Source organism: Protopterus annectens, chromosome 1.part2 (genome assembly GCF_019279795.1).
Source record: "Protopterus annectens isolate FY-2018-M chromosome 1.part2, PAN1.0, whole genome shotgun sequence".
Taxonomy (NCBI): domain Eukaryota; kingdom Metazoa; phylum Chordata; order Ceratodontiformes; family Protopteridae; genus Protopterus; species Protopterus annectens.
Genome location: NC_056727.1, coordinates 129,458,340 through 129,482,593, shown reverse-complemented (window position 1 = coordinate 129,482,593; position 24,254 = coordinate 129,458,340). Strand labels below are relative to the sequence as shown.

The 24,254-nt window shown below is 44.8% G+C and overlaps 1 protein-coding gene across 5 annotated transcripts in view; it reads right to left on the bottom strand.

Annotated features, from left to right (window-relative positions):
- PPP4R3B (protein phosphatase 4 regulatory subunit 3B) overlaps window positions 1-24,254 on the bottom strand; it is a 2,189,617-nt gene that overhangs the window by 1,208,210 nt on the left and 957,153 nt on the right. For all 5 annotated transcript variants that reach the window (XM_044055224.1, XM_044055233.1, XM_044055261.1 and 2 more), the window contains one exon: window positions 6,507-6,609. In XM_044055224.1, coding sequence (XP_043911159.1) covers window positions 6,507-6,609 — 103 coding nt within the window. The remainder of the gene's footprint in view (window positions 1-6,506; window positions 6,610-24,254) is intronic.

The window sequence follows — 24,254 nt, the reverse complement described above, 5'->3', positions numbered from 1 at the left end:
AACATCTACATTTATGGTAGGTGTACACAACTGTACTATGTTCATCGTGTTTCAGTGTTGCAGTCATGACTGTAGGGTAGAATCCCAAAGCTGAAAGAAAGGGAGGTGGTCATAAAGAAGAAGGAGCGGCTAAAAGGCCCTGCAAGACTGCAGAGGCAAAGCCTGCCCTAGACTTAGAGTAGAGAGGCAAATTGTAGTGCTTAGAGAAAGTATGCACTGAACTCCAAGTTGCAGCTTCCAAAATGTCCTTGGTAGGAACTCCCCTGAGGAAGGCTGCAGAAGTGGCAGCAGCTCTGGTGGAATGAGTCCGTATGGCCCCTGGGATTTGCTTTCCATGGTGTGAATAACAAAATCTGATTCCGTGAGCAATCCATTTAGAAATGGTTTGTTTAGAAATGGCTTTACCTTGGGAACTTGAAGCATAAGAAACGAACAATTGTTCAGATTTTCTGATGTCCTTGGTTCTTTTCAAGTAAAAACGTAGCTGTCGATGTACATCCAAGGAATGTAAGATCCTTTCCCCTTTATTTTGAGGAGTGGGGAAAAAGGTTGGCAAGTGGATACTTTGATTTAAAGCCACTTTGGAAACCACCTTAGGCATAAAGGTCGGATTAGTCCTCAAAGATACCCTGTCTTGATGAAAAATAATATAAGGTTCCACCGCCATAAGAGCTTGTAACTCTGAAACTCTCCTGGCAGAGGTTAGTGCCAACAGGATAGCTGTCTTCCAAGATAAAAACTTGATGTCAGCTGAAGCAGCAGGCTCAAAAGGAGGCAAGGTTAGTTTTTCCAAAACATAATTGAGATCCCAAGCAGGAATAGGAGGAGATCTAGGAGGCCTTAAGTTCTTAGCTCCTCGAGGAACTGTCTCATAAGCTGGTGGGAAAAGATGGGAGGGTCTGTATTATAATGTGTAGAAATAGCAGAAGCATGGATCTTAATGGAAGAGAAAGAGAGACCCTTATGTAAGAGATCCGTCAAGTAAAGTAGAATTAAAGTAATGTTAGGAAGAAGAGGATCAGAATCCTGAGCCTGCATCCAGGAACAAAATCTTTTCCATTTTCCCGCATAAGATTTCCTAGTGCTATAGGACGTCTAGCTTCCAAAATGACGCCCATGACCTGCTTGGGTAGGAAAGACGAAATCAAAGGCCCTGAATTAACCAGGCCGCCAGGCTGAGAGTTCTGACATGAGAGTGTAGAACCTGACCCTGATGTTGGGACAGAAGGTTCGGAGACTGAGGTAAAATCCAAGGGGGCTCCAGGCATAGGTTTATTAGAGTTGGATACCAAAACTGCCGAGGCCAATTCGGGGCCAACAAGATTATCATCTTGGGTTTGTCCTGTTTTATCTTCAATAAAACTCGTGGAAGAAGAGGTAGAGGTGGAAAGGCATATCCCGAGAGGTTCCTCCAACTGAATGACAGGGCATCCACTTTCCAAGCCTGTCTTTGGAATGTCCTGGTGCAAAAAATCTGCAGCTGATGATTTAGATGGGATGCAAAGAGATCTATGCGAGGACATCCCCATACTGCTGTTAACATCCTGAATATTTTGGTGTCCAGCATCCACTCGTGTGGATCCGAAAGGTTTCTGCTCAAACTGTCTGCCAGTAAATTTTGTTTTCCTGGTAGAAACTGAGCTTGAAGATCCAGAATGCAAGTTAGAGCTGTGTTCCATAAATCCATGGCTAGTCTGCAAAGGGGGTAGGAATGAGATCCCCCTTGCTTGTTTATGTACCACATAACTGTGGTGTTGTCTGTCCGTATTAGTAGCTGTCCTGGCTGTATGAGATTCCTGAAGGCCAAAAGAGCTTCCTGAACGGCTAACATCTCCTTTAAGTTGATATGCAGGTGCTTCTGATCCTTTGTCCAAAGACCCTGCAGACAATTGCCCTGAAAATGGGCTCCCCAAGCATAATCCGAGGCGTCCGTGGTTAGAATCTGATAGGCAAGAGGTAGATGGAAGGGCTTCCCTTTGTTTAGAGCATATGCCCTGGACCACCAAAGAAATTCCTTTTGAAGGCAAGGAAGGACAGGAATCAGTATGTCCAAACTGTGGTAATGCTGAGACCATACACTTTTTAGGTACCACTGTATTTTCCTCATGTGTAGTCTTGCGTATGGTACGAGGAGGATGCAGGAGGCCATGTAACCCAAAGCCTGCAGGAATTTCCTTGCAGATAGATGGGTTAGAGTTGCCAAGGCTTTGAAAGTTGATGCCAGCTGTAATTGTTTTTCGGATGTCAGAAACGCCATCTGGGTTGTAGTGTTTAGGAGAGCACCCAGAAAAGTTATCTCTTGTGATGGTGTCAAACTTGACTTTTTTATGTTTACAGAGAATCCCAGGAATTTGAGAAGGCTTTGTACAAAATGTAGATGCTGGAGTAAGACATCCTTGCTGTCTGCCTGAATTAGACAATCGTCCAGATAAGGGTATATTTGAATTCCCTTGAGTCTGCAGTAAGCTACTACTGGAGCCAGGCATTTGGTGAAGACCCTGGGCGCAGTAGATAATCCAAAGGGCAGTGCAGAAAATTGAAAATGCCTCGATCCGGCCTTGAACCTGAGGTATTTTCTGCGATCCTGTCTGATTGGAATGTGTAAATATGCCTCCTTTAAATCCAAAGTCACCATCCATGCATCCTTGGACAGCATTGGAAGTAACTGCTGTAGAGTAAGCATCTTGAATTTTGGGATCTCTAGAAAGGTGTTCAAGACCGATAGATCCAGAATGGGTCTCCATGAATTTTGCTTTCTTGGGACTAGAAAGAGCCTTGAGTAAAACCCTTTTCCCATCTCTGAAAGAGGTACCAGTTCTATGGCATTCATAGCCAAAAGAGCTTCCACCTGGTTTAAGGCCTCCAACCATTGATGTTTTGGAAGGTCCGGCCAGCCGTTTGGCCTTGGCAAAGTATGAAAATGGAATTTGTAACCTCTTAAAATCACATCCAAAACCCATTTGTCCTGGGTTGAGTCCAATTTTGGTAAAAAAGAGAGTTTTCCTCCGAGAGGGGCTTCCAGGCAAGACGTTCCTGCAGCCCAACCGAGGGAGTCATTGAGTTTGTTTCCTTTGAGACTGTGGTCTGTCCTCTACCTTCTACCTAGGGGTAGAAGCAGTCCACTGCCTTGGTCTATAAGCAGCCTGTGTTTGAGGCCTCCCTCTGGAACGTCTATATCTACCCCTTTGAGGCCTGTCTGAAGAGGGAAAGGACCAGTTTTTTGATGGCCAATTCCTGCTAAATCTAGGAGGCTGTACTTGTAAGAAATCTTTAACTGTTTGCATGGATTTCGTCTTATCCTCCATCTTTTTAATCACCTCTTCAGCTTTAGATCCAAACAAAACATTATGCTGAACAGGAGCATCCAATAATTTAGCCTTTACTTGTTCAGGTAAATTCTGTTCCTTTAGCCATGCATGTCTTCTAATGACTGTGCCAGAGGCCGCAGCCCTACAAGAAGCCTCCAAGGCATCAAATCCACAGTGTAAAACATGCTTCCCAAATTGTTCAGAGGCATGCAATAAGTCATGTAATTCTTTATCCTCTGCACAGGCAGAAATGGAAGTAAATTTTTGTTTTAAGACAGATAAGAGAAATTGCCGATATTTAAGCATATGAAACTGACAGTTTAAAGCCCTAACGGACAAAGTAGCAGAAGTGTACACCTTTTTGCCCCATCTTTCCAAGGCTCGAGAATCCGTTTCAGTAGGAATAGGATTTTTGGCAGTAGCGGCCTTAACACCCTTAGGACCCTGAGAAATGGTTTCAGGGTCAGCAGTAGGATTCTTGTATAAAAACTGATGGGAATCAGGAACCCTGTAGTACCTATCAGGCTTAACAGGAGCAGGAGGAAAAGAATCAGGGGTTAAATTAGCCTCAGAAAAGGCATCATCCACAATATCCAAAACAGGAGGAATAGCCAGGGGTCTATGTTGGGGTAGAAGAAGAAATTCCCTTTTCTTGGATTCTGAATACTCCTGTCCTCCCAGTGAAAATGTTCCCTTATTTCATGCAGAGTTTCCTCAAAAGAAAAATCCTCAGGAGGAGAAGCTGAAGGAATGGAGTCTTCCGCATCAGAATCCTCATAAGGAGGGAAAGAATATTCCTGATCAGAAGAAGAAACTGAGGAAACAGAAGCCTGATCAGAGGAATCATAATAAACATCCTGCCTTGGCCTTTTGTCTGGAGGGGGATGAGAACCCCTAATCATTGTGAGTAAATCCTCCGCCATGTTGAGTAACTGTTTCTGTGACTTGGGAGCCGGGTCAGAAGAGGCCTGTGCTGAAGTCTTTGATTTAGAAGGAGTCTTTGCCTTTGTCTTTGGCTTTGCCTTTACTTGAAGCTGAGTAGGCCTGAAAACCCCTTCGGAAGCCGGTACCTGCACAGCGGCTCCGGACCCATCCGAAGGAGCATTGTCCAAAGGTCCTGCAACAGAGATATTTAAAGGCCTGGTTGGCTCCTCATGAGAGTCCGTTTCGGCCGTCGGTTCTGAAATGGCCGACGACAGGGGCTGCGCAAAAGCGCCTCACTGACGACGGCCGAACCTGAAGCTGGCTCCACATGTGCGCTATCATCAGATTTGGACCTCGGAGGCCTGTCTTTATTCTTGCGACGCTTGTGAACTCCGGTAGATGGAACCGTGTCCGACGACATTTTGTAGTTAAAGCGCCTACTGAAGTAATGAAAAGCAAAATCGTACCTACGCTTGATTGTACGCTGATTGAATCTAGCACAACACTCGGGGTGGCCTAACTCCCACTCGGGGTGGCCTAATGGTTAAGGTGTTTGCCTTACAAACACAAGGTGCAGGGTTTGAGTCTCACAAGGGATAATTGGCTAGGCTTAAAATGGCTCGCAAGGGCAGTTAGCCTAGTACTAATCTATGAACCTATGAACCTAAAACCGACAACTAGCTACGTCGTGGTCAGGGCCTAAGCAAGGAATACAGTAAGAATGAAAATCCTTATGAGGTATTTGCTTCCCACATGAAATATAATTATTAACTTTTTCTGACATCGGAGTGGAGCAAGAAAAAAGTTTCCCCAACGGGGTACTTAGCTTTGAGAGAAGAAGAAAGTCTTCGGACTGAAGTAAGTACAAATATTCGTCAGGAGTCTACCGATCGGCACTTGCGAACTGCTATCACCGCACGGCAAGAAAGACTGGAGAAGATGGCGTCGGTTGTCGGCTTTATACTCCTGGCGCTCTGACGTCAGGGAGCAGAGTTGAACAACCGACGCCGGACCCAGACTTTGGGATTCTGGCCGACCGATGGCTGCCTGCCAGCAGGGGAGAACCCTACAGTCATGACTGCAACAGTGAAACACGATGAACATCTGTACTTCCACAAGGAAAGATCTAAGTACAAAACAGTGCACGTAACTAACATGGCAGACAGACTGTATGACATGGGAGGATCTACAGCAGTCTCCCTTCAAGAGAGGTCTCAAGGACATGCTTTAAGAGAGATGACCAACTGTGGCCATATTCTTGATGATCAAGTGTAAAGAGGTCAGAATTCACACCCCCAAAAGCACACCAACCCAAGATTACTAAGCATGCACCTCACCTAGTTTTCTTGTGGTCAACCAACAACATAACAGACCTGATTCGGCTATAGTTGAAGGTAGGCTGGATGGTGCAAAAGGAGTTGCAAGCATTCTCAGAGACAGATAATAATGCCTTACCTTTTATGAGACCCTGGGCCAATATTGCTTAAGGGGTCACTACACTGAGCAGCCAAGGCCAACATTTTCCTCAAGGTAATGAAAGCCTCCAACATCTAGCAGTATAGTCCAGGGGAAGATAGAGAGAAGCATTGGCACTTCACAATTCTTCATGATGTGCATCTCTGGAAGCACAAAGACAATAAACAGTAACAGTGTGGGCCTTGCCTTGAGATAGGGTCATCAAAAAAACAATCTGAAGACTGTAATTCTGGGAGCATCCAAAAACATTGCTAAGGTTGAGATCTCCACTATGAGACTGAAAGAAAAGCACCAAGGAGGGTGGAGGATAGGTACTGTCTTCCCAGCTTGGCACACATCAAATGCGCCCTAAAGAACAAGTTCACCCTTCCTAATTGCAAGAGCCAGAGCATTTTGGGAAATGACACTTAGAATATAACAGCAGGATCCCCCCCAAAGTTACCCAGTGCAAACAGCCTTCACAGTCAGAAAAGTTGGTGTTTTGTAAACTGCGTTTGTTTGCAAAATTATCAAAAGGAATCAGATTCTTTTTCATACTTTTAATAATATTAACTTTAAACTAAAAATTGACAGATTGCTGCTACAGTCGCAATCACATTTAGTCAGCACAGAGTTTCTCCTTTACAGACGATTTTATGTTCATAAAAAGACAAACTTGGCACGTGTTCAATAAAAGCAAAATATTGCAAAACATTTTTAGTTTCTTCCTTTTATGAATAAAATAGGCAGCCAATTTACAGTTCTTCATAAAATTATACTATATTACATGATAGCATAAATATCAGTACTTCAACTCACCTTTACTAATTCTGTCTTCTGTTGTATTTGCTAAAAGAGGAGCAGTAAGAACGTGCATACAGTGCTTGTAAAAGAAATTTAGGAACTCAGTCTTTTCAGTCTTCTGCAAAATAAATAAAACAAAACTTCCATATATTTACACAAACAGAAACTACATACACATACATAAATACATATGCAGACATGTACGTATGTGGCATTTAATTTAAAGGCATTTGCAAATATTTTAGTGGACGTATGATCATCAATCATGTGACATTAAAGCAATTTTATCAGAAAACAATGCACTTTGTTTCCACTGGATCACTCTGACCCAAAGACTTAACTGTTGGAAAAGTACACCATGAAGGCTCTCTTCATCATGCAGCTGGAATGATCATCTACATTATATTTACATTACATTACAGTGGCACCAAAGAGCACTTTAAAAGTCACTGGTCCTGCCACTGCACTGTCCCTCCTTAAATATCCCCTACTTCCATACCTTAATCTACTTTCTGCCCTGAACTCACTCTTCTCACTAGCTCTCTCTAATCTTCCTTTGACTACTTTTTCTACTGTCTTCTAAAATCTATTAAGCAAATCATCTCAGAGAAACATTCCATTTTAAATGTCTTGCCTACATGAAACTACATTATGATAAAACGGTTTTTGCAACCACTTAACCCAAAAACTATACTCCTCTTAATGACATATTTCTTTTTATACATCTTGAAATAGCTTTGCTATACTCCTGATTACTGACACTATAACATTGTATTGCTATTTATGCCTTGTAATAATCCTGTAACATTGCTGTTTAATGCTAATTTATAATGAAATTTGTATAATATGTTGGAACTTTTCTCACTGGCCCTGCAGTGAAAAAGGGCTCTTCAGCTCAGTCGGATAATCCCGGTCAACAAATGTAAAAATAAATCAATAAAATTCTGATAAAATAAGAATTTGCTAACACCAAGGAATGTACTCTTTAAGAAGAAATATCACACACAAGACTTTTCACCTGACCCATGAAGAAGATACTCCTAGATGGATCTAAGACTGGGTTATTTTCTCCATCAATCAAAATTCAGCTTCTCTTTTCAAAAGTTCCTATGCTGCTTGGGGACTTTATGATAACATACCCCGCCTCCCAATTCAGCATGCCAGTTACATAAACACGGCTACTCTCTCCATTCAGCAAAGACTACATTCTTAAAAACTAAGGAACAATGAGGGTTTCTACTATTATTAGTACCAAATGATCTACCAGTATTTGTTTGCCAGCTTAGAGAATCCAATGACCAAAGATGACTTGGTAGACTGCTCACCCAAGAAAGTACAGTTGTGTACCTATCATAAATGTAGATGTTCAAGTGTATTCACTGTTGCAGTCATTATTCTTGGGTTATCCTGCTGGCAGGCTACCCGCAGTCAGTCAGAATTCCAAAGTCTAGGTCCGGCGTTGGTTACTGCTGCCTCTTCCCTGACGTCAGTGCGCCAGGGGTATAAAAGATGCAACCGACGCCATTTTCTTCAGTGTTTCTTGCCCCAGATGTCAGGTGCCCCCCAAAATGGTAGGCTAAAAAATTATGCCAATAATTATGCATGCAGTAAAATAAACATTTCATCTACAAGCAAATACACCACATAGGTTGTATAAGATAGATAAGTATAGATAAGTCCCAGCAAAGAAAAAGGGGATGGTGGGTGGGTAACCTGGACTACAACAGGGAATACACTCGAACATCTACATTTACGGTAGATACACAACTGGACTATTGTTCATCATGTTTCACTGTTGCAGTCATTACTCTTGGGTTGAATCCCAAAGCTGAGGTTGGGTGGCTGGGCCTAAATAGGATTAGGAGAGGCTATAAGGCCCTGCAGAACTGCAGTGGAGAAGCCTGCTCTGGATTTAGAGTAGAGAGGTAAATGGTAGTGCTTTGTAAAAGTGTGCACTGAATTCCATGCTGCAGCCTCTAAAATGTCTTTGGTTGGTACTCCTCTGAGAAAGGCTGCTGAAGTGGCTGCTGTCCTGGTAGAATGATGCCTAATGCCCTTGGGCACTGATTTGTCATGTTGTGAGTAGCAGAAACGAATGCAGTGGCCTATCCATTTTGAAATAGTCTGTTTTGAGATAGGCTTTCCTTGAGATCCTGCAGCATATGCCACTAAGAGTTGCTCAGTTTTTCTGAAAGCTTTAGTTCTGTCCAAGTAGAAGCGTAGTTGTCTGTGTATGTCCAAAGAATGCAGAAGTCTCTCACCCTTATTCTGTGGGTCTGGATAAAAGGTAGGCAAATGAATGGTTTGGTTAAGGGCCACACTGGACACTACCTTAGGCATAAATGTCGGGTTCGTCCTTAGAGAAACCCTGTCTGGATGGAAAATGATGAAAGGTTCCACAGCCATGAGTGCCTGTATCTCTGAAACTCGTCTTGCAGAGGTTATTGCTAGGAGCAGAGCTGTTTTCCAAGATAAAAACTTTATATCAGCTGTATTGGCTGGCTCAAAGGGCATCAGTGTGAGTTTTTCCAAGACATAATTGAGGTCCCAATGCAGGTATTGGGGCTCTTCTTGGAGGTCTTATGTTTTTGGCCCCTCTGAGGTACTGCCTTAGCAAAGGATGGGGAAAAATAGGAGGTTCCGTATTGTAATGAGCTGAAATGGCAGAGGCATGCATTTTAATTGATGAAAAGGATAGGCCTTTGTCCAGCATCTGAGTTAGGTATTGTAAAATCTGAGGGATATTTGGCACAGATGTGACAATTCCTTGTGCCTGGTTCCAAGCACATAATTTTTTCCATTTTTCTGCATAACATTTTCTGGTACTGGGCCTCCTGGCCTCCAAAATAACATCCATCACTGATTTAGAGAGAGTTGAGTTTTGAATGGTTACATTATCCGCCATGCTGCCAGATTTAGGGTCCTGAATTGGCTGTGCAGAATCTGATTGTTTTGCTGGGTCAGTAAGTGAGGAATTAGAGGCAGTGTCCAGGCTGGGCCGTGAGACAAACTTTTTAGGATTGGGTACCAGTGCTGGCGTGGCCAGTCTGGGACAATAGGAATCATTCTTGGCTTCCCTTGCCTGACCTTTAGGAGCACCTTGGGGAGGAGAGGCAGAGGAGGAAAGGCATATACTGTTAGACTTTTCCAGCTGAATGACAGAGCATCCACTTTCCACGCTTGCTTGTGATAAGTCCTTGTGCAGAATTTCTGTAGTTGGCAGTTGTGAGGGGAGGCAAATAGATCTATGTCTGGGCATCCCCATTCCTTTGTTATCATACTGAAGACTTGTGGATCCAGTTTCCACTCGTGGGGATCCGTGAGGTTTCTGCTTAGTTCGTCTGCCAGAGTATTGTTCTTTCCTGGCAGGAATTGTGCTTGCAGGTGTAGTTGATAAGTCAATGCTGTGTCCCACAAAGTCATGGCTTGTATGCAGAGGGGGTAGGAATGTGTGCCTCCCTGCTTGTTTATGTACCACATGACTGTAGTATTGTCCGTCCTTATCAGTAGTTCTCCTGGAGGGAGTAGATCCTTGAAAGCTGTCAGGGCATTTTGAACAGCTAGCATCTCTTTTTGATTGATATGTAGATGCAATTGGCTTGTGGACCATGTGCCCTGAATACATTTGTCTGCCATGTGTGCTCCCCAGGCATAATCCGATGCATCTGTTGTTACTGACTGCCTGGCTGTGGGTAGAGTGAATGGCTGTCCCTTGTTGAGGTGACAGGCATGTGCCCACCATCGAAACTCTTGTTGCAGGCAGGGAATGAGGGTAATTAACGCTTCCAGGCTTTGACAATGTTGAGTCCAGACACTTTTTAGGTACCATTGAAGTTTCCTCATATGCAGTCTGGCATATGGAATTAGCAGAATGCAGGATGCCAAGAAGCCCAAAGCCTGCAGAATTTTTCTTGCAGATAAATGGGTCTTTGTTGCCAACATTTTGAAGTAAGAAGTTAGTTGCCTTTATTTGTCTGGCGTGAGATAAGCCATCTGGGCAGTTGTATTTAAGCTTGCACCCAGGAATATTATCTCTTGAGAGGGTACTAGTTTTGATTTCTTTTCGTTTACTGTGTACCCTAGGCAAATTAATAATCTTTTTAAGAATGCCACATGCTTTAGTAGAGTGTCCTTGTTCTCTGCTTGTATAAGGCAGTCGTCCAAGTAAGGATATATCTGAATTCCTTTTTCTCTGCAAAATGCAATTACTGGTGCCAAGCATTTTGTGAAGACCCTGGGTGCAGTAGACAAGCCAAAGGGCAGTGCAGAGAATTGGTAGTGCATTGAGCCAGCTATGAATGTGAGTTATCATCTGCAAGATTGTCTGATTGGGATATGCAGGTATGCCTCTTTTAGGTCCAAAGTTACAAGCCAAGCCTCCTTGCCCAGCATGGGTAGAAGCTGCTGCAGAGTTAGCATTTTGAATTTTGGAACGTCCAGAAATGTGTTTAGAATAGACAGGTCCAGTATTGGTCTCCAGGTTTTGTCCTTTCTGGGTACCAAGAAAAGTCTTGAGTAAAATCCTTGTCCCTGCTCTTGCTGTGGTACTTCCTGAATGGCCCTCATGTTCATAAGGGACGAAAAGTACAGTTTTGTACCTACCATAAATGTAGCTGTTTGAGTGTAAACACTGCTGCAGTCATTACACTTGGGTTATCCTGCCGTCAGGCGGTTCCCAGTCGGCCTGAGTTCCACAGTCTTGGTCCGGCGTCGGTTGCTGTCGCCTCCTCCCTGACGTCAGTGCAACAGGGGTATATAAGATGCAGCCGACGCCATTTTCTTCAGTTTTTCTTGCCCCAGATGTCAGGTGCCCCCAAATAGGTAGGCAATTCAAATTGCTAATAAAACATACATAAGAAAAGCAAACAACAACTTTCAGTTACCAGCAAATACTCCCCATAGGTAGTAAAGGGTAGGAGGGATAAGTAGGTACCAGCAAGTAAGAGGGGAAGGAGGGAGGGTAACCTGGACTGCAGCAGTGTTTACACTCGAACATCTACATTTATGGTAGGTACAAAACTGTACTATGTTCACTTTGTTACACTGCTGCAGTCATTACACTTGGGTGGAATCCCAGAGCTGAGGTAGGGTGGCTGGTTCTATAAGGCATTAGGGGTGGCTTTAAGGCCCTGCAGCACAGCAGTGGCGAAGCCAGCTCTGGATTTGGAGTATAAAGGCAAATGGTAATGTTTGGTGAAGGTATGCACAGAATTCCATGTTGCTACTTCCAAAAAATCCTTGGTAGGTACTCCTCTGAGGTAGGCAGTTGAAGTGGCTGTTGTCCTGGTGGAGTGAGATCTAATGCTGCTAGGTACAGGTTTCCCATGGTGAGTATAGCAGAAACGTATACAACGTCCTATCCATTTTGAGATAGTCTGTTTTGAAATGGCTCTTCCCTGTGCTCCTGCAGCATATGCTACCAATAATTGCTCAGATTTTCTGAAAGCTTTGCTTTTGTCCAAGTAGAAGCGTAACTGCCTGTGAATGTCCAAAGAATGCAGTAGTCTCTCCCCTTTGTTCTGAGGTTTTGGATAGAAAGTTGGCAAGTGAATAGTTTGGTTTAGAGCCACACTTGATAACACCTTTGGCATACACGAAGGGTTAGTTCTTAAAGACACCATGTCCTGGTGGAAAATGAGGAAAGGTTCCACTGCCATTAGTGCCTGTAATTCTGAAACTCTTCGTGCTGATGTTATTGCCAGTAGCAGAGCAGTTTTCCAAGAGATGTATTTTAATTCTGCTGTGTTGGCTGGCTCAAAAGGAGGTAAAGTAAATTTTTCCAAAACGAAGTTGAGGTCCCAAGTTGGGGTAGGTGCTCTACGGGGCGATCTTATGTTTTTGGCCCCTCTGAGGTACTGTTTGAGCAAAGGATTAGAAACAATTGGTGGATCTGTGTTGTAATGAGCAGAAATGGCTGAGGCGTGGATCTTGATGGATGAGAAGGAGAGGCCTTTGTCCAGCATCTCAGCTAAATATTGAAGTATCTGAGGAATGTTTGGGACAAGAGGGTCAAGGCTGTGCGCCTGGTTCCAGGCACAGAATCTCTTCCATTTATCTGAGTAGGCTTTCCTGGTGCTAGGCCTTCTGGCCTCCAGAATGACATCCATAACAGCTTTGGAGAGAGGCATTGCTTGCTTGACTAAGGAATTTTCCATGCAGCTAGGTTTACGGTCTTTAGCAGGCTGTGAAGTATCTGATTGTTGTGCTGTGTAAGCAAATGTGGGATTTGAGGCAAAATCCAGGGTGGTTCTTGTGCCAAGTTCTTTAAGATTGGGTACCAGTGAGTGCTGTAATTTGTCTTTGATCCTCTGCCCATTGATTTGTTGGCAGATTTGGCATTCCTTTTAACCTTGGCAGAGTGTGAAAGTGGAATCTGTAACCTTGAGATACAATGTTGAGAACCCATTTGTCTTTGGTGATGCAATGCCAATTGTGATAGAAAACTGTCAGTTTCTCTCCTAAGGGGGCCGCCAAGAGAGAGCTGTTTGGCAGCTGTAGTGGGAAGTCATTGAGGCTGTTTTTTTATAAGGTTGTGGCCTGTTTTCCCCTTATTTCTGGCCTGGTGTACCTCACTGTCGAGGCCTGTAAGGACCTTGTGCTTGACCACTACCTCTTGGACATCTGTATCTGCCTCTTTGAGGTCTGTCTGTGACTGGAAAGGACCAATTCTTTGTTGGACAATTTCTGCTAAAACGAGGAGGCTGAACCTGTAAGAAATCCTTCACCGTTTGCATAGATTTTGCTTTATCCTCCATCTTCTTTAATACCTCCTCTGCCTTAACTCCAAACAGCACATCCCGCTGCAAAGGTGCAGCCAATAATTTTGCCTTAACATGATCTGGTAACGTATGTTCTTTTAACCAAGCATGCCTTCTAATGACAGAGCCTGTAACTGCTGCTCTACAGGAGGCCTCTAAGAAATCAAATCCACACTGCAAAGTATGTCTTCCCACTTGTTCAGCTGCATGCAATAAATCCTGCATTTCTTTAAAATTAGGAGGATCTGAATCTGGAAGCATCTTTTGTTTCAAATGAGACATCAAAAATTGCTGATATTTTAGCATGTGAAACTGGCAATTTAAGGCTCTCATTGATAAAGTTGCAGACGTATATACTTTCTTTCCCCATCTGTCTAATGCTCTGGAATCTCTGTCAGAGGGAACTGGGTTTTTTGCTGATGAGGCCTTAATCCCTTTGGGTCCATGAGAAATAGTTTCAGGGTCAGCAACAGGGCTTTTATACAGAAATTTGTGAGAGTCAGGGACTCTAATATCTATCAGGATTAACTGGGGCTGGAGGTAAGGAGGCAGGGTTTAAGCTGGATTCAGTGTACACATCATCCACAATATCTAACACTGGCTGAATAGCAAGGGGTCTGTGTTGAGTTAATAAAAGGAAGTCTCTGAGCCTTTTCTTGGATTCTGAGTAATCCTGGCCTTCCCAATGGAAATGCTCCCTCATGGTATGTAAGGGCTCCCCAAAGGAATAGCCCTCAGGCGGAGAGGCTGATGGAATTGATTCCTCAGCATCAGAATCCTCATAAGGGGGTAAAGAATATCCTAGGTCTGAGGATGAATCTGAAGAAATGGACACCTGGTCAGAAGATTCATAGTATGCATCCTGTCTGGGCCTTTTATCAGGAGGGGGATGGGACCCCCTGATCAGGGTGATTAGGTCTTCGGCCATTTTGAGCATTTGTTTCTTAGGCATGGAAGCCTGTCCTGGAAAATGCTGTATCTGTTTCTTTGTTTTTAAGGGGGCCTTCGACTTTGCAGAGGGTTTAATGGTTAACTGGGTAGGTCTGAAAACACCCTCTGAGGCTGTGGATTGTTCAGCTACTTCGGTTCCCTCTGAAGGGTTGGTTTCAGTAGGCTGAAAACCTAGAGCGTCCAAAGGCCCAGCCAGCTCCACGTGGGAGTCGGAGGCGGTCCGTGTTTCCGTGGAAGCAGTCGTCAGGGGCTGCGTAGGCGCCTCGCTGAAAACCGGAGAACCAGCGACCGGCCTAGAAGAGGCCTCATCGTCAGTTTTGGGCCTCGGATGCCTGTCCTTGTCTTTGCGCTTTTTATGTATTCCGGTCATCAGAAGTTCCGATGGCATGGTGTAATTGAATTTTCTGCCAAAATAATGTTGGGCAAAATCAAACAGACGTTTAATAGTGCGCTTGTTGAACCTAGCACAAAACCGACAACCAGTGACGTTGTGGTCAGGGCCTAGGCATGGAATACAATAGGAGTGGAAATCCTTATGAGGTATTTGCTTCCCACAAGAAATACAGTTATTAACTTTTACTGACATCGGTTTGAGACAAGAAAAAGTTTCCCCAACGGGGTACTTAGCTTTGTAGAAGACTTCGGTACTGGATTCGGAACGAAAATCTCAGGAGGCGGTCGACTGGCACTTGCGAACTGCTTTTGCTTCGGGCACCGCGCGGCAAGAAAGACTGAAGAAAATGGCATCGGCTGCATCTTATATACTCCTGTCGCACTGACGTCAGGGAGGAGGCGACAGCAACAGACACTGAACCAAAACTTTGGAACTCAGGCTGACTGGGGAACCGCCTGACGGCAGGATAACCCAAGCGTAATGACTGCAGCAGTGTAACACGATGAACATCTTGTTTTTGTGCCTCTGCCCATTGATTGTGTGGCAGGTTTGGCATACCCTTTGCATTTGGCAGGGTGTGAAAGTGGAACCTGTAGCCCTGAGGCACTATATTCAATACCCATTTGTCCTGGGTGATCAAGTGCCAATTTTGAGAGAAAAGTGGTAGTTTTCCCCCTAAGGGGGCTGCAAGAAGATAAGTGTTTAGTGCTGGTAGAGGCAAGTCATTGGGACTGTTTTCTATATGGCTGTGCTTTGTCTTCACCACTTTTGGAGGTAGAAGTGCCCCACTGTTTAGGCCTGTATGAGCCCTGGGGCTGGGATCTGCCTCTGGGATGTCTGTATCTGCCTCTCTGTGGCCTGTCCGACACTGGAAAGGGCCAATTCTTTGTAGGCGAGTTCCTGCTAAATCTTGGTGGCTGAACCTGTAAGAAATCCTTTACTGTTTGCATAGATTTTGCTTTGTCCTCCATTTTCTTCAAAACCTCCTCTGCTTTAACACCAAATAAAGTATCATGCTGTAATGGGGCATCTAATAATTTTGCTTTAACATGATCAGGCAGATTTTGTTCCTTTAACCAAGCATGTCTCCTAATGACAGAACCCGTAACTGCGGCCCTGCAGGAGGCTTCCAGAGAATCAAAACCACATTGCAATGTATGCTTTCCCATTTGTTCAGTTGCATGCAATAAATCCTGCATTTCCTTATTCTCTGCACAATCAGAATTAGCCAACATTTTGTTTTAACAGTGACATTAAGTATTGCTGATATTTAATCATATGAAATTGACAATTTAAAGCCCTCATAGCCAAAGTAGCAGAAGTGTAAACCTTTTTCCCCCATCTGTCTAGTGTCCTTGAATCCCTGTCAGAAGGGATAGGGTTTTTTGCAGCAGCGGCCTTAACCCCCTTGGGACCCTGAGAAATAGTTTCTTCAAAAGCAGGGTTTTTATAAAGAAATTTATGTGAATCTGGAACCCTGTAGCATCTGTCTGGTTTAACAGGAGCTGGAGGTAAGGAGTCTGGAGAAAGGCCGGACTCTGAAAATACATCATCTACAATGTCTAGCACAGGGGGAATAGCAAGAGACCTGTGCTAAGGAAGTAAAAGAAAATCTCTAAGCCTTTTCTTTGATTCTCAGTAATCTTGGCTCTCCCAGTGGAAGTGATCAAGGTAATAAGGTCTTCGGCCATTTTGAGCATCTGTTTCTTAGGCATGGAAGTCTGTTCTGGAGAATGCTGTACTTGTTTGTCTTTAAAGCTGCTTTAGTCTTTGCCTTTGAAGCTGAAGTAGGCTTTACATAAAGCTGTGTAGGTCTGAAAACACCCTCAGAAGCCGATGCCTGCTCAGCGGCTCCGGACCCATCTGAGAGAATGATTTCCGAGTGTCCAATACCTTGAGTATCCAGAGGCCTAGCTAGCTCCACGTGGGAATCGTCAGCGGCCTGTGGCTCTGAGGTAGCAGGTGTCAGGGGCTGCGAAAGCGCCTCACTGAGAACCGGCGACTGGAGCCTCATCGTCAGTTTTGGATCTCGGATGCCTGTCCTCCTGTTTTTCCTTGCGTTTTTTAGAAACTCTGGTTGTCGGCTGTTCCGACGGCATTATGTAATTGAATTTTTGGCCAAAGTACTGATAAGCAAAATCAAACCGACGCTTAATAGTGCGTTTGTTGAATCTAGCACAAAACCGACAGCTAGCAACGTTATGATCAGGGCCTAGGCAAGGAATACAGTAAGAATGAAAATCCTTATGAGGTATTTGCTTCCCACAAGAAATACAATTGTTAACTTTTTCTGACATCGATCTGAAGCAAGAAAAAAGTTTCCCCAACGGGGTACTTAGCTTTAATGAAGACTTCGGATCTGAAATTCCTCTGTAAAAATCTCAGGTGTCGGCCGATCGGCACTTGCGAACTGCTTTTGCTTCGGGCACCGCACGACAAGAAAGACTGAAGAAAATGGCGTCGGTTGCATCTTTTATACCCCTGGTGCACTGACATCAGGGAAGAGGCGAGAGCAACCGACGCCGGACCTAGACTTTGGAATTCTGGCCGACTGTGGGTAGCCTGCCAGCAGGATAACCCAAGAGTAATCCAAAAACATCCACGAAAAAAGCAAGAGGAAGGAAAAAATCAGCTTTTAGGATGTATAAAATACATTTAATAATCCATGCACTCTGGTACCTCGGCAGTTCGCCTTCAGTGGTTCCACTGAAGGCGAACTGCCGAGGTACCAGAACGCATGGATTATTAAATGTATTTTATACATCCTAAAAGCTGATTTTTTCCTTCCTCTTGCTTTTTTCGTGGATGTTTTTGGATTAGAAGAGTTCTGCTATGTGCTGGTGTGTTTTTTCGTAACCCAAGAGTAATGACTGCAACAGTGAAACACGATGAACATCAGCTGGAGGAATTGTACAACACTGATCCAAAGACAGCTCTCTTTGTAGATTACCTTATACAGTAAGAGTCACACATTATACATTTAACATTGAGAAATATTACTTGATGGATTCTACAGGTAAGCATACTACAAACAGTAAAACAACTAGGGAGGAAAGGCCTAGAGAATGCTAAAAATCATCACTAAGGCTGACGCTTGGCAAGCCTATCCAAAGCAAGATTCAAGGGTGTCAGCCAAGAAACCTACCGGGTAAAAAAGACTTGAGTCAAGAGATTATGATCAGTAAAGTTCTAAAACATGACAGCAGGTGCTAAAAGAGGGCTACCCAAATGAACAAACCACAGTTGTGGCAGAGTGGAACATCCAAAGAACAGATGTTGGAAATCAAACGGTACCCTTCCTTAGAAGACATAAAGCCCCTATCAGGAGGAAAACAAAACCTAACACCCCTGCACCTGAAAATCCATAATGTAGTACACCTCTCAACCTCAACCAGTCCCACATGCAGAGTTATAACTTAGTACTTGCCACCCTCAGACAAGGTGCCTGATGTTTCCCAAAGACAGCAGTCTAAATTAAGCCTAACTGGAACTAGGGAATGAAACAGACACCTCCACCAAAGGGATCTTCAGAGATGCTGAAAGCCTCCCATCACTGCCCAAAGGGTCAACAGGAACAGCTGCAGAGCACACTAAAAAGCCCTAAGCCAACAACGATAAGAGGTAAAGACTATCTTGCATACACACTATGACTTTCTTCGGATGCCCTGTCTGCTGGGTCCATGAGAAGACCAGAACTGCTGGGGATGAAGAGAGTCCCTTAAACGCCATTTAGACACTAGCCCAGGCGGATGTCTGCAGAGGTGAGGGGATGGAAGTAAGACTAAATATTAACTCTACAATAGGCAGTAGAAGAAAAGAGGCGCTTTAAGTCTTCCAAGACGACATCGTCAAAGGGACTGATGGCCAGACTACCCTGTCACTAACAAAAAAAATGGAAAATGGAAAACCAACTGTAGTCCATGGTCCCATTACAAAGCTGATGTACCAAAGATAAGTTAGGGAAGCAGAAAAATAAAGAAATTATGTACTCACCATAACATTCCATCTGTGTTGTCAATTTTCATATATCTTTGACCTATGGGTTTGGTTCCGAAATCGGAACCAACTCGGCCATACTACAGCCTGCGAGGACCAAAAACTCTCAAGCTTTTTCCCTACAAATAATGCTCCTCTCCATTTTACCTCACATAGAGTTTGCTGATTGACCGACAGAATGTCATGTATCCTGAAAGTACTTTTGTGGAGACCATATATGGTATAGGATGGCTAAAGGAATAGTAAAGGACACAGGTTGTTCCACCAAGAGATATCAAAGGATGCGGGTTGGAGGAAGGGGCATCAAGGATAAATGAAGATCGGCAACACAGATGGAATGTTATGACAAGTACATAACTTCTTTATCTGATGTTGTCAACCTTCATTTATTCCTTGACCTGTAGGACAGAGTCCCCAGCTACTTTTTACCTTGGGTGGACTCACAGAAGTATATTCCTGAGCACCATAGAATCAAAAGATGCCCTTCCCTGGAGGCCAAATCCAATTTGTAATGACTAATAAAGGTATGTGGGGTAGCCCAGGTTGCTGATGCACAAATGTCATCCAAGGAGGCTCCCTGCTGAAGTGGCTACAGCAATGATAGAGTGTGCCTTAACAGGTCCAGGTAATTTAACATTGGTTTTGATGTATATGAAGGATATGCAGTCTTTCAACCATCTAGAAAGTGTAAAGTACAGTTTTGTACCTACCATAAATGTAGATGTTCGAGTGTTCACCCTGCTGCAGTCATCACACTTGGGTTATCCTGCCGTCAGGCGGTCCCGCAGTCGGCCCGAATTCCAAAGTCTTGGTCCGGCGTCGGTTGCTGTCGCTTCTTCCCTGACGTCAATGCGCCAGGGGTATATAAGAGGCATCTGACGCCATTTTCTTCAGTTTTTCTTGACCCAGATGTCAGGTGCCCCCAATAGGTAGGCAAAAATAGAAGTTATGTTCTTACCATAACGTTCCATGTTAGTTGTCTTCTTCTCGCCTTCTTCTTGCTGGATGGGTTCGGAGCCGACCTCGGCATCGACTCGGCCACTCTAAAAGCTCGAGAGTTGGTTCCACCGGCTCGAGGCTCCCCTTATATCCCACAATGCTAGGCGAGAGTTACCTCAGATCTCGTTTGTAAGCTAACCCCAGCTTATAATAGTAACAGAATAACTATAAACAGAGTCCACCTCTAACAACAGGGAGAAAGAAGGGTGACCTACATCCTGATTCAGGAAATATGCAAAACAGCATATGCCTAAGTAAAGAGGTGGTAGAAAGAGAGGTCACAATCATAACTCCTCTAGGTCTGTCCAGGCCAGGGGGAAGGAGGGTGGGACAAGAAGAAGCGAGAAGAAGACAACTAACATGGAACGTTATGGTAAGAACATAACTTCTATATGTTAAGTTGTCTATCTCGCCTTCATTCTTGCTGGATGGGACCGCGTCCCTAGCACCTTGTCCCGGTGGCCTAACGGAACAGACTCCTGAGAACAGTGGAACCAAAGTTAGCTCTATGCCTAGAAGCTAAATCCAACTTATAATGAGAAATGAAAGTGTGAGGAGTAGCCCAAGTAGCCGCTGCACAAATGGTGTCAATAGGCAGTCTGTCTTGGAAGGCTATGGAAGTAGCCAAAGCTCTGGTGGAATGGGCCTTAGGTTTGTTAGGCAGCTTTTGGAGTCTAATTTCATAAACAAGGGAAATCAGAGATGTTAGCCATCTAGATAATGATACCTTTGAAACTGAAAGTCCCTTCCTGCCTTCTGCATAGGAGACAAACAGCTGGTCAGATTTTCTGAATTGTTTTGTTCTATCCAAATAGTACCTTAACTGACGAACATCTAGCCAGTGTAATTTTTGTTCAGACCTATTGGAATATTCTGGAAAAAACACAGGGAGGTCAATGCTTTGATTTAGATTAGACGTCGAGGCTACCTTAGGCAAAAAGGACGAGTTGGTTCGTAAGGATACCCTGTCCTTATGGAACAACAGATAAGGAGGTCGACAGCTGAGTGCATGAAGTTCCGAAACTCTTCTAGCTGAAGTAATAGCTACCAGAAAAAGAGTTTTCCATGATAGCAATTTTAAGGAACAGGAGGCTGCAGGTTCGAAAGGGGAAAGAATTAAAGAACTCAGAACTAAATTTAGGTCCCATGGAGGAGGAGGATTTCTTATAGGAGGTCTGAGAAGAAAAACTCCTTTCAAAAAGGCCTTGCAAAGCTTGTGGGACATTAAGGCAGACTCAGAAATACCCACATGAAAGTTAGAAATAGCTGCCAATTGAACTTTAAGAGTAGAAGGAGATGAACCTGCATGGAAGAGGTCAGCTAGAAAATCAAGGACTATTTGGATGGAAGCAGTGAAAGGATCTATGTCCCTTCCTTGAGCCCAATATGTGAAGCGTTTCCACTTACTCAAATAAATCTTCCGAGTGGAAGATTTATGGGAAGCTATCAAAATATCTCGACCGGAGTGAGATAATTGAGGAAGCCTGGCTAAGGTTGGAACTGGAGGAACCAAGCAGTGAGGTTCAGAGAGGGGAGGGAGCGATGAAACTGACCCGACTGATGGATCAAAAGATCTGGAACTAGGTCCAGATGCCAAGGTCGCTCAATAGAAATTGATGTAGAAAGGGGAACCACACCTGTCAAGGCCAGTAAGGAGCAATGAGGATCAACGAGGCCTTCTGAGCGATAGCTTTCTGTATCACTTGAGATATTAGTGGGAAGGAGGAAATGCATACAGAAGTCCCGGGCCAAACTTGGACTAGAGCGTCTCTGCTGGGTTGGCCTGGTAAAGGGAATAGAGTGAAATAATCTCTGCACTTGCTGTTTTGGGGAGTAGCAAAAAGATCGCAGCAAGGCTGACCCCACTTGAGAAAAATTTCTCTCACAACAGAGTCTTTCAGAGACCACTCGTGAGGCATGAGGATAGCTCTGCTCAACTTGTCCGCGATTTGATTGGACTTCCCGGGGATGTGCGTTGCTATCAGAAACTGCTGAGAAGAAATCGCCCATTGCCACAGTCTGAGTGCTTCTAGACACAGGGGGTAGGACCTGGTTCCGCCTTGTTTGTTGATGTACCACACTACAGACATATTGTCCGTCTGGATTGCTATCGTTCCCAAGGGAAGAGAGTCTTGAAGGGCTTGCAACGCTAAAAGCACTGCTCTCATCTCTAGAACATTTATGTGCAAGTGGCATTCGTCTGGTTGCCATGTGCCCTGGACAGTTCTGCCCTGATAATGCCCCCCCCCCACCCGATCAGGGAGGCGTCCGTTGTCAGAGTAGCAAACGGAGGGGAAGGAACAAAGGGTCTTCCCAAGAGCTGAGGGGAAGACATCCACCACATGAGATGATTTCTGCACGCCTGCGTGATCATAATGGTGTGGGACATTGGAAGTTGCTGGTATGATCATTGTGTAAAGAGCATCCATTGAAGGATTCGCATGTGGAATCTGGCTAATGGAAGCAGAGGTATGGCCGCCGCCATAATTCCCAACACTTTCAGAACTAACCTGGCTTTGATTCTGTTGTTGTTGAAAAGGAGTGAGACCAGTTTGTGTATGTCTGTTATTCTCTGATCTGTTAGTCTCGCAGACATGTCTACTGTGTCTAGATTTGCGCCTATGAAGGTAATAAATGCGACAAGGCGACAAAACAGACTTTTCGCAATTTATTGAAATGCCTAACTTTTGACAAATGCGAAAAGTGTAATCCCTGGCCATCAGAAGGAGATGCTTGGTGGGAGCTGTGAGGAGCCAGTCGTCCAAATATGGAAACACCTGGAATCCTTGTCGTCTCAGGTGAGAAGCTACCACTGCCATGCATTTGGTAAACACCGGGGCAGTGGTGAGACCAAAGGGCAGGGCCCTGAATTGAAAATGACTGGTTCCCAGCCTGAAGCGGAGGAATCTTCTGGAGCGTCTGTTCATTTTTATGTGATAGTACGCATCCTGAAGGTCTATAGAGCACATCCAGTTTCCTTTTCCCAATAGGGGAAGGATGGACTGCAGCGTGACCATCCGAAATCTTGTTTTCTTGACTGATCTGTTCAAGATACTGAGATCCAAAATTGGTCTCCAGTTCCCTGTTTTCTTTGGAACTAAAAAGAACCTTGAGTAGATTCCGGATCCTTGCTGGTCTGCTGGAACTGGCTGAATTGCTCTTTTCGCAAGCAGCTTTGAAATTTCCAAAACCGCTAGATCCCTTTGAGAGGGTGGAACATCTGGAAGGGATTTTTTTGATTGGTTTGGAATGCGAAGAAAGGGAATAGAATAGCCTTCGGAAATGACAGACTGTACCCATTTCTCTTGAGTCAGGGATAGCCAGGCTTCTGGGTACAGTGACAATCTTCCCCCGACTGCCTCCGAAGGTGGGCAGTCGGGCAACACCTCAGGGATGCTGAAAGGGCTTATCAGAGAAAGCTTCTCGATTGCCCTGGTTCTGCGGAGCCCCCCTGCCTCGACGGCGACGTCTACCATTATTATTCCCGCCTCTGCCTCTGGCGGGGAACCGACTCTGTGCGTCAGGCGAAGTCCCTTGAGATTGTTTACGGAACCACATTTTCCAACTTTTCTGACCTTTGGGGTAAGGCCTAGAAGGAGTAGAAAAACGGACTCCGACGGCAGAAAGAGTCTTGCCATCAGTCTCGCACCTAGTCAAGGATTCTTTCACTTGAGGACCAAAGAGAGATGATCCATCGAACGGGGAATTAGTGAAAGACGTCTTGAAGGGGTCCGCAAAATTGCATAGCCGCATCCAGGCATGCCTACGTAAGGCCACACCTGTCCCTGCGGCCCTGCTCGCTCCATCAGCCGCATAAGAAAGGAGGCGCATGGAGTTCAGGGTAGCCAGCTGAGTGTTCATCTTATCTTGAAAACCCGCAGCTGTAGGGTCCTTTAACATGTCACTCGCTTCTTTAATCAAGTCCCTTTGAAGACGAGTAAAATGGCACAGGTAGTTCAGCGAACGCATAGCAAATGTCGCTGACGAGAACATCCGCTTCCCGTACCTGTCCATGGACCTAGACTCCTTGTTAGGTGGATGGACAGGTACTGAAGGATCAGCTAGTTCCTTCTTAGTGGCAGCAGCAACCACCATAGCATCCACAGAAACTCCTTTTGTCAAGAACTGTTTGTCTGCTGGTGCCGTTATGAATTTTGAGGGTCTCCTGGGAGTGGGGTCCACTGAATCAGGAGCCGTCCATGCCTTTTAGCTACCACCTGCATGAGGGGGTCAAGGAAGCCACCCAGGAGGTGGAAGGACGAGAGCCAAACGCCTCAAGGTACACAGATTCATCCTCCGAAGGGTTGAGGGCTGGCCAATTTCCCCTCTGTTTGAGGATTTCTAGAATGTCTGCAAGAGACATCTTCAGAAGGGGAACGGGGATCCTCGGAATCCTCTAAATCTGTGTCAGATGTGATGGACTCAGGTGAGTCAATGTGTTTCCTCTTACACTTCCTCTTCCGAGGGGGCTCTTCTGCCAAATCAGGAGAGGCCTCGAAGAGGATGAGATCCCCACAGGGGTTCCTGAGAAGCTGGCTCTCTGCGGTCCGGGATGAGGGAGTGAGTCGACTTGACCTGAGGCACCGTGAGGAGGGGCGGAGCCGACTGTGGAGTAGAGCCAGGCTCTAACACACTCCGCATGACCTCGAACGCACCCCTGTCAGG